The sequence below is a fragment of the Fistularia commersonii genome, chromosome 6, assembly GCF_037954325.1.
Source record: "Fistularia commersonii isolate RoL2024-O1a breed Wild chromosome 6, RoL_Fcom_v1.0, whole genome shotgun sequence".
NCBI classification, from domain to species: domain Eukaryota; kingdom Metazoa; phylum Chordata; class Actinopteri; order Syngnathiformes; family Fistulariidae; genus Fistularia; species Fistularia commersonii.
Window position 1 is genome coordinate 13179096 of NC_141289.1, and position 14689 is coordinate 13193784.

The 14689-nt window shown below is 38.8% G+C and overlaps 2 protein-coding genes across 2 annotated transcripts; both read left to right on the plus strand.

The window, feature by feature from the left end:
* The first annotated feature begins 289 nt into the window (after positions 1-289).
* ndufs1 (NADH:ubiquinone oxidoreductase core subunit S1) lies at positions 290-8272 on the plus strand. The gene is made up of 19 exons (XM_086148234.1): positions 290-387; positions 1279-1354; positions 1512-1603; positions 2302-2409; positions 2512-2588; positions 2974-3055; positions 3222-3352; positions 4069-4254; positions 4403-4537; positions 4652-4766; positions 4964-5109; positions 5193-5321; positions 5692-5821; positions 6234-6394; positions 6477-6631; positions 6754-6929; positions 7020-7154; positions 7752-7824; positions 7989-8272. Exons 2-19 carry the CDS (start codon positions 1282-1284, stop codon positions 8078-8080), a joined length of 2196 nt encoding a protein of 731 aa, XP_086004360.1. The 5' UTR covers positions 290-387; positions 1279-1281; the 3' UTR covers positions 8081-8272.
* A 1403-nt stretch (positions 8273-9675) lies between these two features.
* On the plus strand, positions 9676-14010 carry LOC147233415 (ras-related and estrogen-regulated growth inhibitor). Its single transcript, XM_086147485.1, has 7 exons — positions 9676-9727; positions 10699-10755; positions 11368-11441; positions 11606-11744; positions 12147-12240; positions 12612-12683; positions 13588-14010. Exons 1-7 carry the CDS (start codon positions 9676-9678, stop codon positions 13694-13696), a joined length of 597 nt encoding a protein of 198 aa, XP_086003611.1. The 3' UTR covers positions 13697-14010.
* The last annotated feature ends 679 nt before the right edge of the window (positions 14011-14689 follow it).

Consider the following 14689-nt stretch of genomic DNA (forward strand, 5'->3'; position numbering starts at 1 on the left):
CGTGTTTGTTTTTCAAAAGCATTGTAAAACATGTTTTGATTTGCTTAACATTTCTTTGATTCAAACGATTGTAATAAAAGACTTATCTTTTGCTACCCAATATCATACCATTGCCTTGAATGTTGTTATTGTTATGTAATACATTTATACCCCTCTCTGCATATTGGATGCTTGTTAGGCTGATTTAATAACAAATAGTATGTTACACAAGAGCTGCTTTGCGGTCAACGTATTATCCAACTTGATCCAGACGGACTGAATGCGCCCCCGAATTCAACCGGAAGTGACACCTCTTACTGTTTCCGCTATATGCTGTGTGGCTAGCAAATTGATAGCAAAAGATTATACATCCCCGCTGTTCTGGTCCAGAAGACCAAATAGCGTACGGTAAGAACGATAAAGTATATGCAGATTTAAATACTCGATTTCGCGAATTCTTTTTCTGCTGGATACTAGTGAAATAATGTATTATACATAATAACCCAAATGCAACCTCTACAACACTATGTCCTTGAGGTAGAGCTCTTAGCTAACGACATTATTTCACTAAGAGTACCAAGAGCACTAATGCTTTGAAGGTTCATGCTACTGTTCATGCTGTTTTTCTCGTCCCAATCATATATCCTAATACCGCATATTCGTCCTCTACCAACCCTTTAGGATTTAGCTTCTCCTTGAAACGTCTCAAAGTAGAGTAAGGAAAGCATTTGTTATTGTTGGGGAAAATGCCTGCTATACATCTAAATGGCAGGTCTTAAGTACACTATCAAGTCATACCCGGTTCATGTTTATTTTTATTTCAATTGCGATAACCTGAAATCTGAAGTCTCATTCCATATCCTGAAATATGTGCACATTGAGTATTGTTTTTTGGTAGAACATGCGGTTTTCAATGTCTATATTTCAAAACATGTGATTAATCAAAAAGTACACATTAATAAGTGCACATTATAAATTAACTTTATTAGAATTTTTAATTCCCATATAAAATTTCAGTTTCAATTAAAAACACTCTAAACACATCAGTTATAAATATACCTGTTTTGTAATTTCCATGATAGCAAACTGATCGTATTTGAGTTTCGAATGAAGGTTGAATTATCAATAATATTTATTTATTAGAATGTTGCATTTGTCTCTTGAAGGTTGTTTGAGATGAACGCTTGTTAATCCATTTTACTTAGTGAATTTTATTCAGATTGTAGATTCTTGAAGTTTGTTAACTCTGAATGCTGGTTGCACATCATGACTGTTTTTTACCTCTTTTGCTTCAAAAAGATCATGTTGCGACTGCCGAGTGTCAGCCGAGCGCTCACTGGAGCCACCAAATCCAGCCTGGGCCCCCCTAAAACCAGTAAGATGTGTCTGTGTTTCTTTAATCATACATTGAATACACTTAATCAAAGGTCACTAATGTTTGTTTATATCTTGCATCTTGATGCATTGTCAAGGATCCTTCTGTCTGATATCTCAGTTACCTAAGTGAGTCTGGCTTGGTGTGCTTATCATAGTGCGAACTCCAGTGCGCTCTGCCAGCAACATGGTTGAAGTGTTTGTTGATGGGAAACCAGTTGAAGTGGAGCCAGGAACAACTGTTCTGCAGGTAAGACAAATGGAAAACTCAGCATTTTAACTGATTTGACAGCCTTAATACCAGTTGCTCTGTCTTGAATTATTTAGCATCATCAAAATCATAGGAGTTAATAAAAACAGCTGGCATGTTCCGATACTACAGGAACCTTGAAAAAAAAATACAAGATGTTAGAAAGTGTAATTTTTCATCTAAAACATTTCAGAGGATATGGATGGATTTTAAATTGGCTAATGTTTCATGGTTTTTAATGAAATTAGAAGAGATAGTCAAATGGAAAAGAGAAAAAAAACACAAGATATTATTTTTCCTCTTCTGATCATTTATTTGTACACCTGTGACCTGCAGAGAATTTAGCTTTAACCATTATTTACCAATTTGGGAAAAGGTACATTAACAAATTCAAACAAATGCTAATCCAGATATAAGGCTGAACAAATGTTTGAAGTAAGCTTTGCTTTTGAAAATCGCAATGTTAAGCCTTTCACATAGTGATTAATTTGAACACATCTATCATGACGCTTCTGGTTTTCATGTTGAAGGGTTAGTTTACCATGTATTTTAAAATGTTAAAATCAACTTTGTTAATGAATTATTAACTCAAAAGCATGAATCTTTAATTTTTTTACAGCCATTTTCGTGATTGTGTGAATAACGATATGTAAAAGCTTGTCAAGCCATGGCGGATATTTTATTCCTCTCCCCATTAGGCCTGTGAGAAGGTAGGGATCCAGATCCCCAGATTTTGTTACCATGAGCGCCTCTCGGTGGCAGGAAATTGCCGCATGTGTCTGGTGGAGATAGAGAAAGCGCCAAAGGTGAGTGTATCTAATAAGCCAGCAGTTTAACAGTATATAGGAAATAGATGCTGTGCATGTTAACTGTCCCTCTGTTTGATTAATTTGTGTGTTCTCCTTCAGCCGGTGGCAGCCTGTGCAATGCCTGTCATGAAAGGTTGGAACATCCTTACCAATTCAGAAAAAACCCGTAAAGCCAGGTAAGTTCCTTCCACTCTTTAAAGCAAATAAGCAATATAGAAAATGAATGAATGAAAATAGAATATTAAAGAATAGACAGTTCTTTATTATCAATCCTTTTTTTCTTTTGATGATTTTCAGAATGACTGCTTGACAATATACTAATTGTACTTTCTCACGATTTTCCCACAATTTCACCGAATCAAAATGATGATGGGCAAATTAGCAACATATTTGTTCCAAAATTGGAAAGGCAGCATCAAAAAACAACATGGAATTAAACCAGAAAGGATTCAGACTGCAGCTATTTGTAATAGCTTTGAAGTGATTCCATATGCAGGGCTAATGAAGGTATTTGCAGCTTATGTTTTTCTTGTTTTGGTTTTGTTTGATTGTCGGTATCAGAGAGGGAGTGATGGAGTTCCTGTTGGCCAACCACCCACTTGACTGCCCCATTTGTGATCAGGGAGGAGAGTGTGACTTGCAGGTAAGTGGAATATTTCCTGAGGCATCAACATCACATAGTAAGCCAGTTTATGTTGCAATTTATTGTGTTATTGTGTTTTGTGTTATTGTTATTGTGTTTGTTGTGTTGCAATATTTACATTTGTAAATATGGACTCAGTGTGACACCCAGCTTGCTGTGTTGACAGGATCAGTCCATGCAGTTTGGTTCAGACCGCAGTCGCTTCACAGAAGGAAAGAGAGCAGTGGAGGACAAAAATATCGGGCCACTCATCAAAACGATCATGACGCGCTGTATCCAGTGCACACGCTGTGTGCGGTGAGAAAACATGATATTTACATAAATATTCTCCAGAAGAGTTGTGATGGTGGTCATGGTTGGTCATACATAAGGAAGCACTAGATTTTTCCATAAGGATTATTAATCCTTACCATAAGCATGGATTTTTCTAAGTAGGACAAAAAAATTCAAGATACATTTTTTCCCAAAATGTCCATTGATATTGATATATTACATTACTAGGCAGCACAGTGGTTAGTGCTACGGCCTCACAGCCTCGGTCTGGTTCGATTCCGACAAGAGGACCTTTCTGTGTGGAGTTTGCATGCTCCCCCCCTTCTCTGCATGGGTTTCCTTTGGGTTCCCTCCCACAGGCCCAAAACATGCAGCAGATTAATTGGAAGAAAGTGTGGAAAAATTGTTCTGAATGATTGTCTCTATTTGGCCCTGCAGTTGACTGGCGACCGGGTGTACCTCTCACCCGATGACAGCTGGGATAGATTTCAGCATCCCCCTGAGAGCAGGATAAATTTTATTGTTACGAGGAAAATGAGTACCGTATAATCATTATGCTGTCATTAAAATTCTTGTGAAAAGTTTTTGAGTATGATTTTGACAATGTTGAATGGGCCTGGATAGGTAGATACTGAAGTTTTCTAGTAATTTCTTACTTATTTATAGGTTGCTCGGTGTTTTTCTGACAGTTCCATTTACTCATCAAATCATGTGTGTGTTCTTCTAATTGCTACATGCAGTTTTGCTAGTGAGATTGCTGGTGTTGAAGACTTGGGAACAACAGGAAGAGGAAACAACCTGCAGATTGGTACCTATGTGGAGAAGATGTTCATGTCTGAGCTGTCAGGCAACGTCATTGACATCTGTCCCGTTGGAGCACTCACCTCCAAACCTTATGCCTTCACTGCACGACCATGGGAGACCAGGTAGAAAAAAAATAGATGAAAAAACCTACTGAAGTGGAATTAAACTCTGAAACAATTTGAAAAAATCTTTTTTCCAACATTTCCATTTGAAATGTATTGTGTCTATAAATGGGAGAAGAAAAATATTCAGCCAGTGTTGTCCCTGTAGGAAAACTGAGTCCATCGACGTATTGGATGCTTTGGGATGTAATATTGTGCTAAGCACCAGAGGAGGAGAGGTAATGAGAGTTCTGCCCAGGCTCAATGAAGACATTAATGAGGAATGGATCTCTGACAAGACCAGGTAAGGCATAGTTGGATACATAATAGAACAATGCCACATGATGCTGTGGCAGTCTTTTGAGCCTCATATACCCAGGCAGCTGTTATCAGTGACACTTTATGTGTTCCTCCTCAGGTTTGCATATGATGGTCTCAAAAGGCAACGTTTGACTCAACCAATGGTGAAGAATGATTCAGGTCAGCTGACCCCAACAACTTGGGAGGATGCTCTCAGTCGTGCTGCTGGAGCCGTAAGTGTGTCATTGTTTGTTTATTGTATTTGTCAGAGCTATATAATAAATGAGTTATCAGGAAACCATCTTGATCTGTCCATATACAGTTGTTCAAGCTGACTGGAGACAGTTGAGATACATTTTTTTCTTAAGTGTAATGTTGTGCAGTACAATGAGCTGTTGTCCTTATGTATGTTTGTGTGTTATGTGCTTAGTTGCAAGGTGTCAAGGGTGAGGAGATTGCTGCTATAGTCGGTGGGATGGCAGACGCTGAGGCTCTGATCTCCCTGAAAGATCTCCTCAACAGACTCAATTCAGAAACCCTCTGCACCGAGGAGGTCTTCCCTATGGCTGGGGCAGGGTGAGAATGAACTGGAACAGTAAATACTTCGAAGAGGGTCCTTGGGTCCGCAGCTAACAGGTTTTATTTCATGCTCTCTTCAGCACTGACCTGCGATCCAACTACCTCTTAAACTCCCGTATCACTGGGATCGAGGAGTGTGACCTGCTGCTGCTCATCGGAACCAACCCGCGTTATGAAGCCCCACTTTTTAATGCTAGAATTCGCAAGAGGTAAAACTGACGTTCACAATATGAACTATAAATCAGGGAGGATACTTGTCTAGATTCCCTTCTGTGGAATTATTTGGATAAAGTAGTTGAGTTAAAATTTTAAATTCAGTGATTGGAAACTACTTTAAATATATCATTTAACTGTAGGGACATCATGTAGCATACATTACACAAATGAATTATTTAATTTATGTTGTATTCCACTTCCATTTTTTTTTCTTAACTTAATTCAAAGAGTTAAGGCTGAAACAAGCAGGCCCTGTGGTGTTTTTATTTATTTTTTTGTTCAAGTGAAATGAAAACATGCTGACAAAAGTTGAGTTTGACTGTATCTGCATGTGTAAACCCCCAACCCACCCTGCTCTTCTAGCTGGCTTCACAATGAGCTGAATGTTGCCATGGTGGGTCACAAAGTTGACCTGAATTACACATATGAACATCTTGGGGAGGACACTTCGGTGCTGACAGAGCTGGTCAACGGCACTCACCCCTTCTGTCAGGTACACATGAAGCCGGCCAGCAGTTTAAACAGTCATTAAAAAGAGGATATAGAGTAGAATTGAGTGAGTGAGTGAGTGAGTGAGTATATACACATATGTGTCTATATATATATATATATATATATATATATATATATATATATATATATATATATACATGCAAGGGTTATGTAATATTACATCACAATAAAATTGTATTATTTTTCCCTTTTTTTCTGCACAATAAAGAATATCTAAAGTTAATCATCAAGCAGATGCCTTAATATTGGGTATACATTAAAACGGAAGAGCAAAGAAAAATCACTCAGCAATAATGGCTTGAAAGTTTAGAGACTCTGTGATGTCAAGGTTGTAACATTGAATTATCCTCTTTTTTGATTCTTGAAAGTACCCTCTTTTTTTCTGTCTTCAGGCCCTTTCAGCTGCAAAGCGTCCAGTTGTTATCGTGGGCAGTGCCGCTCTCCAGAGAGAAGACGGAGCAGCCATTTTGAGCATCGTCTCCACCATTGCCCAGAATGCCAGAACCAGCAGCGGAGTGGAAGAAGGCTGGAAAGTCCTCAATGTCCTGCACCGGTACAGAAGCAGCAGACCGCCATTATTGCAGAGAGATGAGCAACCAAATGTTGAGCTTTTACTTATTTGTGTGTTTGTGCAGAGTGGCCAGTCAGGTGGCTGCTTTGGACCTCGGCTACAAGGCAGGTGTCGACGCCATCAGGAAAAACCCACCTAAAGTCCTATTCCTGTTAGGAGCTGATGGTGGCTGCATAACCAGAGCTGATCTCCCTAAAGAGAGCCTTGTTATCTACCAAGGTACACAGGGACTCACTGAGCGTACAGTAATATTACAAAGGACATATACGTATTAAAGGGTACCAATGAAAATCCCTGACAACTCTTTTTTTTTTTTTTTTTTTTTAAAAACACCTTTCTAGGTCACCATGGTGATGTAGGAGCACCAATGGCAGACATTATCCTACCTGGTGCCGCGTACACAGAAAAAAATGCCACTTACGTCAACACAGAGGGGCGGAGCCAACACACTCGAGTGGCTGTCACAGCACCAGGAATGGCCCGAGAAGACTGGAGGATCATCCGAGCCCTGTCTGAGGTGAGGAGCACGGAGGTCGCTGCACAGTTCAGAATAGTGCATTCACAACAAAGCTCATTTGCTGAAAGACATGGGCATTTTCTCCTGCAGTTGGCAGGGTTGACGCTCCCCTATGATTCCCTGGATGAGGTTCGATCCAGACTCGCAGAGGTGTCCCCAAACCTGGTCCGCTATGATGATGTGGAGGAGGCGAACTACTTCAAACAGGCGAATGAACTTGCAGAGGTACATATACGGTTCATTAACACACACACACACACACACACACACACACACACACATATTCGAACACCCAAATATTTACGGGTTGCCTTTTGCTAAATGGCAAAAAGAGAGATAAAGGGAAGGTGCAGTTTGATGAAGAAGGCATTTGTATTCAGTCCAGAGCAGAGTAGACACGGCATGATTTGGAGGGGCAGAATGTAAAGAATAAATAACAATGAACAATGAAGGTATAGGTTGGACTTGCAAATAGTTCAAGTTTAATGTTCAGTCCAGGAAATCATCTGATTGGCCCAACATACAGGAAATATGCAGGTGAAACGCTTTGACAACTCAGGTCATGTTGAACAATAGAATTAATCTGTGCTGATGGTGCCATTTTTAGTTTTCTTGAGTACAACTGGCTTCATAAACAAATTCAAATGCAGTGGCTGGGAATAAAACTAGCAAGTTTTGCTGTTGCGTTTCTGTTGTGCTACCTGCCATACAGATATTGACATGCAGAAGTTTAAAACCTATTAGTTTGGTCTTTGATGCCCAAGTGATGAACAACACAAATGCCTCCATGCAATGTAAATCAAGTCTTCCTGTTCTCCTCAGGCTGTGAAGCAGGACCTAATATCAAGTCCTCTGGTACCACCACAACTTTCAGTAAAGGACTTCTACATGACAGGTAAGCGTGTTATTTACACGAGAGAGACATTTAGCTTTTTCCAGACTAGATTTAGAATGATGAGCCCCGGATCAGAAGCAGTTCTGCCGTCTCCTGTTTGCATGTTGCTTTTCAATGTTTTGTTGGAAACGTTCTCTAACGCAGTTTACCCTCCCTGTGCTCAGACTCCATCAGCAGGTCTTCACAGACCATGGCCAAATGCGTCAAAGCTGTGACCGAAGGAGCCGACGCTGTCGACGAGCCCTCGGTTTGTTGAATGTGGGAAAACAACGGGATGGCGCATTAAAATCCCCTCTGCAGATGCAACACTCATTTCTTTAAACATCATGCGTAGTCCGTTTAACTTAAAGTTGTCCTTGTTATAAGATAATTAATCATTCTTGAAAGCAGGCTTTGTTGAATAAAGCTGAGAAACCGATAAGTATAAATAAAATATTACTGTCCATAATCCCTTCTCTGTGTGTTTGTTTCACTTGTGTTGAATATATTGAAAATCTGTTGATTAGTACCACATCATAATCAGAGTTAGTTGTGTGATTCTGAACCTTCTCACATTTTCTGTTATTTTTTTTCGGACCGCATTTAAGCAAATTGCCGGTAAATCATTTTCTTCTCTGATATTGATGATTTATCCAAACACTTTCAGTGCAATCAGCACAAGCTTTTTTTGACTTGTGTTTTCTTTTTTTGAATTACATGCATCTACTTTTCTTGTCATAGGCTAAAGGCCAAACAAAGATGAAAGTGAGCTGCAAAATTAGAAAACAGTTTGTACAACTAAACTTTATAAGGTCTGTTATAGACACTGACAAAATAAATCATATTACAACATTCCTATAAAGCTTTAGATGCATTTCTTATGTTTCAAATTGTGCTGTTTTGTGTGTGAATAGAGTATTTGAACTTAAAGATCTTCTAGTGTTCTGCTTTTGTTTTATTGCGATGTATAAAAATTAAATACTTGATTTTTAATGAAATCTTGGATGATTTATTGAAGTTTCCCAGATTACTGTATTTTTCAATAGAAAGAAAACAAAACCAAAATTGGGTTGCCTCAATGCACCTTTGCATTGTTAATAACTTTTCTTGTTTCTTGTTAATTTTTCCCCACAGCTGGTGAGATGTCCTCAGTAGCCTCTTCACCAAGTCTTTATAACTGACTGTGAAATCGCCATCCAATGTGGTGGAAGGAAACCAGACTTAAAAAAAATAGTTTTTCTTTTCTTAATCTTAACAGCAAAAACATTTCAAAGAGATATAAACTCTGGAAAGTGATTTTATTGGAGAGCTACCAATTTTAGTACAATTCTCATTACAGTGAGACAGGAGGGTGAATGTTGTGTTAAGGGCAGATGTAGGGTAACACACTTATGTGGGGAGTCCATGATGAAGGTTGTGCCTTCACTATGAACACACTAGGTGCCTGTGACCAGACTGGATCTGGAGTTAGACGTTGGACACCCTTCCTCCAGACAAATGATGAGAGAGAGAGGGGAGTAAGAGAGAGAGAAGTCTTTTAACCAAACAGAAGCGTGAGGTGCACACACACACACACACACATACACACAGAAGAGGACTACCCCATCCTTCCGTTCTGTATGTGCTCAGTGTCTGAGACTGAACACAGAGCCTTCATTATTTTACTCAACTCTGGAGTCTTTTCATTTCCGCTTAAAGGTGAATATTCTTATTGTCTGAATTGTAGTAGATCTACCTGTCTTATTTGTGCAACATAACATGTTTATTGTATTACTTCCACTTCTTTTAGAGTAAGTTTTTTTTGTCTCCTGTTCTTTCACTGAAGGGTAAGCAGGACATTACTGGTGACTCTCAGAGGACTCATAGTGGAAAATGGTTCCAGTTAAACTCCTCATTCTGGGGACTCAGAACACGGGAAAAACAGGTAAACAGCCAATTTTGGGACGGGATTTTAACACGCTGCAAGCCAGACACAGAAATCCAGGTGGGCGAACAGTAAGTGATGAAAACACACGTGCAGATTTCACAAAGTATATAAAGGATGTTGCGTCAATTCAAATTTGGTCTGAGAGAACTTTCTATATATGGAGATTGAAGAGCTCTTATGTTGACCCCAACACATGAGCAGTGAAGAATAACCAGCCACAGCTAATAAAACCCGCCGCCAATGTTTTCAAATGTCAGATGACTGCCAGGCCCACATGTGTGTCATGTCAGTACCTTTCATGGCGAAAAGGCAGATCTGTGACAACATTGAATCATTTATCTTGGAAGACTTGCCATTAACACCCAAACACAGATTAAGTGCTTGCAGTTCAGGCCACTTAATATCCAGCGTTGTTCTTTTATAAGTAAATTGGCTGATTATTTCTGTAAAGCTTCATATATTTAGATAGCAATTCCAAGTGATTTCCAGCACTTTAGCTTATTAGTAAATAACTTATATTTTCCTATTGTAAGAAAAACTATGGATTTGCAGAGGAGAAAAATGTGAGCATTTTACCAGGTGTTTAGCTTGAAAACAGAGGCTGTGTGATTGTGTGCATGTAGAGTATTGTTTGGACCCGATGACGGGAGCAGCCTGATGTGTTTGGGCTTTAAACGCTCATGCAAGTCATCATTTTGTCTCACTCCCAAGGAAAGAGAGGAAGCATTCACGCTCCAGACACAAGTCAAACAAATGGCAACCCAAACAAAGAGAGAGAGCAAGAGAGTACTTGTGCATTTCTTTAAAAATGGCAGGCGGATTCGATGCGAGTGCGATTCTCAAAACGGTGGTGGGGGGTGTTACAGAAAATGTTTAAAATGAAACATTTGTGTGCGTTGGAATCTCCAATGGCGGGTGAGAAAGAAATAGTTCCCTCCTTAGTGGCCTTGTCTGTTTTGTGTCTCCAGCCCTGTGTGTTCGTTTCATAACCAAACGGTTCATCGGCGAGTACGACCATAAAAAGGGTAAGTGAAAGAACAAGCATTTGTTCGTAATAAGAGGGGAAGCTTTAAGAACTTTGTAACAGTAAGAAAGCTAGGTAGAAATAGTACAATCGATTGACCTTCTGAACCCAAGGCTCACTGGGCTGCCTTAAAAAGGAAATATTAAAAGCTAAGAATTATCTGTAGATTTTAAAATGATTAAAACCTTAATTCCACATTTGAAAAAACAAAAACAAAAATGTGAATGGCCTGGAACTGCACTGTTACTCCAACTTAGTGTCAGAAAGATTAATGGGGCACCGTTACCCCCACTCCTGCTTTTTTTTTTATAAATGTATTTTGATAACTATGGTTCAACTTTCACAGAATTATAGAAATCTGATAACACTGATATGATCAGGAAAAAAAAAAATTCTGGTCAATTACTCATACTTTTGTATTTCTTTCTTATTCATAGCAATCGCTTGAAGAATTTTCAGAAGTGACTGATCAGTGAAATGGCCCGTTTGAGTGATCATTTTTAAAACATTCATTAATTTATTGATTGTTTGATTTATTTTATGTCAGAATCAGAAGGTATTGGATACATATCAACATATTACCTTAATTTGAATATGACTGTGTGACCCACAGAGGTGACCTACAGATGCAGCCGCATGGTCGACCAGGAAGCTGTTGATCTGGAAATACTGGATGTGGCATGTAAGGTAAATGTTTTGCTTTTGGTTAAAACAGATCCCGCTCATGGCCACAAAAGCCATTTTACAATCCTCCTTAATCTGCATCCCAGAACGCCACAGTCTGGCAGTGATTTACTGATTTGACATGGCCATTTCCCACAGTTTTGGCACATTTTGAGGTGTCTTGACAGGAGAGCTGTGTGGCTTCTCTCGAGTCATCCATCCGCTGGGCTGACGGTTTCCTTCTGCTGTACTCCATCACGCAAAGAATTAGCTTCTTGGAGGTCCCACAACTAAAGAAAATCATTGACCAAACCAAACAGAGCCTGGGTAAGATATTGCCTTCCAACTCCATGCAAGATTTTTAGCCAAGCGTGACATCTAACGCAGCCACGGAGTAATGTAACGGAATATTATCTCCAGAGGGACATGGTGTCACTGTGGGTCTGCTGTGAACATCTGCGGAACTCTGTTCTCAGTCTGACATCTGTCTATTGTTACATTTAAGACACATGCACTCACACACACACACACACACACTCATTCACAGCAGATATACATTCCATATTTGGTTGACCATTCTGAAGTCGTGAGGTCCATGTGTATAGCATTGTACTATGCCATATTTTGGGTTCATTGTTGTGTGTGTGTGTGTGTGTGTGTGTGTGTGTGTGTGTGTGTGTGTGTGTGTGTGTGTGTGTGTGTGTGTGTGTGTGTGTAATACCATGCCAGTTGTTCCTACAGTGCTGGTAGCCAATAAAGCAGATTTGGAAATCGGCAGAGAGGTGACAACAGAGGAAGGACAGAGACTGGCCAAAGATTTAAGGTATGTGTTTGTGTGTTCATGTGTGTGTGTGTGTGTGAGTGTGAGTGTGAGTGTGTGTGTGTGTGTTGCATATGCCTCCTTTCCTCTTTTCTCTTTCTTTTTTTGTGTTGATATGGCATGAGAAAATCTCCCTCCTTGTCCCTCCAAAATTAAATCTGTATGACTTTTTCTGTGTGTGTGTACGTGAGTGTGTGTGTGTTGCATATACCTCCGCTCCTCTTTTCTTTTCTCTTTCTTTTCTTTTGTATTAATATAGCGTGAGAAAACATGAATAAATCCCCCATCTTGTTTCTTCAATATAAAATCACAGCAACTTTTTCTGTGTGTGTGTGTGTGTGTGTGTGTGTGTGTGTGTGTGTGTGTCTATATAGGTGTGGTTTCAGGGAGCTGTCGGTGGCAGAGGCCATGTTATCTGTGGAGGCAGCAGTGTTTCAGCTCATTAGGTTTGTTTCATGAGCATCATAACTTATTGTATTCATTTCCCGTGAAGAGCTTCCACATTAATGGTATCTTCAATATTCATTTGCACTGGCAGCACATAGGGTATCCCTCAAGTCATATCCTATTAAGAACATTTTAAAGTATTCCGAATGTCTCTCACGTAAAAAAATCACTTTGTGTGTCATTGAGATATTTTGAGACTTTTTGTTTATGCATTTCCTTTGTTTCTTTGCTGCCAAACTGTCAGTTTGGTTCAGTCATGTGACGCTGATGTTTTCTTCTATGCGGCATTTTGAGGTGTGGAACTTGTAGCATATTTCTGTAATTATAAACCAACATAAACTCCATTAAACAGCATTTGAAAGACATTACTCCAATCCATGTTTTGATACTTGAGAAAAGGTCCTGAGCAAATATCTATCTATCTATCTATCTATCTATCTATCTATCTATCTATCTATCTATCTATCTATCTATCTATCTATCTATCTATCTATCTATCTATCTATCTATCTATCTATCTATCTATCTATCTATCTATCTATCTTCTAACTATTGAAAATGCTTTATTTAACTCTGTTTTTCGTTCAGATTATCTTTTTTTCATGTAAATATTTGTCAGCTTTTTAGGTTATTTCCTTTCAATTCAAGTGAAAAAAAAGTTTTGAAAAAGTGTAATTTTAAGAAAAAGAGAGTCATTTTTTCATTATGTGCACCATAGCCATGATAAAATGTGTCTAAAATTCTATTACATTTCTTTAAAATAAAAAAGTCAAAATACTTCATCTGTATACTGAAAACAAATATCGTCGTATAATATTGATGAATCAAAGAAATAGAGTCCAAGCCCGTCAGTGTGAGATTATCATTATCTTTATTATTGCTGTTATCTCCCTGTCCTGATAGGCTGGTGTTGGATCAGCAGCGCCCCCTGCCTGACCGCCGCTCCTACATGCTGACTGTTCGCCACGCACTGACCAGAAAACTGACCCGTTCTAAAACCATGCAGTGGTGACCACAGCACTCAAACAACTGACAAAACATTGCGTTAAATGATTAACTGAACACTGAAATGATACGCTGTCTCCATCTCTGACAATCCACAGTAATGTTGTTTTTATTGTCTTTGTCCGTCCATCAATTCTTACCCCTTTCTCACAAGATTGTACGCCAGAAAAACATTTCAATGTTGAGCAAAAAAAATCCCCAGTGCAGTTGAATGAGGCCTCTGCATATGCAAATGGATTAAATAATGATCATTTTAAGATTAAAGCTATACATTTCAAAATCAAAGCTGCAATATTATGTTAGAAATAAGCAAAGAATCAACTAAAATGACTTATAAGAATTACGCAAAGATTGTCTCAAAACCCCATTTAAAATCAACAAAATAGTTGCAAATCATCCAATATGAGATGATTATCTTAAAAATATGTTTTTTCTTAGAGAACACAAAAAACACCAACTAGGACTTTTTAAATGTGAACTTGCACAAAAAAACTGTATACTATGCAAAATATGTTATGGAAAACTATTGTTAAAAATAAAAGTCTGTGAAAGTCTGTGTAACTGGACTTGCAATGACAAGAAATTTGACATTCTGTAATTCTAAGTTTGCTTTGCCTTCACTGGTGTTTTCACTTCGGAAGACTGTCACAAAATGCTTTTTTTGGGATTCATACGACTACCACTACAACCACTATAACTACTACAATGATGATGATGATGTTGATGATGGTGATGATAACAATGATGATGATGATGATGATAATGATAATGAGAACAATGATAATGATAATAATAAATAAGAATAATACAGAGTATATGAAAGATATACAAGACAGTGGTGAGACCAGTGGTGCTGTATGGTCTGAAAACAGTGACATTGACCAAAAGACGGGAGGCAGAACTGGAGGTCGCAGAGATGAAGATGTTGAGGTTCTCTTTGGGAGTGACGAGGATGGATAGGATCAGGAATGAGTCCATCGGAGGGACAGCACATATTAGA

Coding starts and splice junctions, on each gene's coding strand:
- ndufs1 (XM_086148234.1), top strand. CDS start 1,282: ATGTTGCGACTGCCGAGTGTCAGCCGAGCGCTCACTGGAGCCACCAAA. Junction 2,589..2,973: donor GAAAAAACCCGTAAAGCCAG/GTAAGTTCCTTC, acceptor TGTCGGTATCAG/AGAGGGAGTGATGGAGTTCC. Junction 5,322..5,691: donor AATGCTAGAATTCGCAAGAG/GTAAAACTGACG, acceptor CTGCTCTTCTAG/CTGGCTTCACAATGAGCTGA.
- LOC147233415 (XM_086147485.1), top strand. CDS start 9,676: ATGGTTCCAGTTAAACTCCTCATTCTGGGGACTCAGAACACGGGAAAA. Junction 9,728..10,698: donor TCAGAACACGGGAAAAACAG/GTAAACAGCCAA, acceptor TTGTGTCTCCAG/CCCTGTGTGTTCGTTTCATA. Junction 10,756..11,367: donor CGAGTACGACCATAAAAAGG/GTAAGTGAAAGA, acceptor TGTGACCCACAG/AGGTGACCTACAGATGCAGC.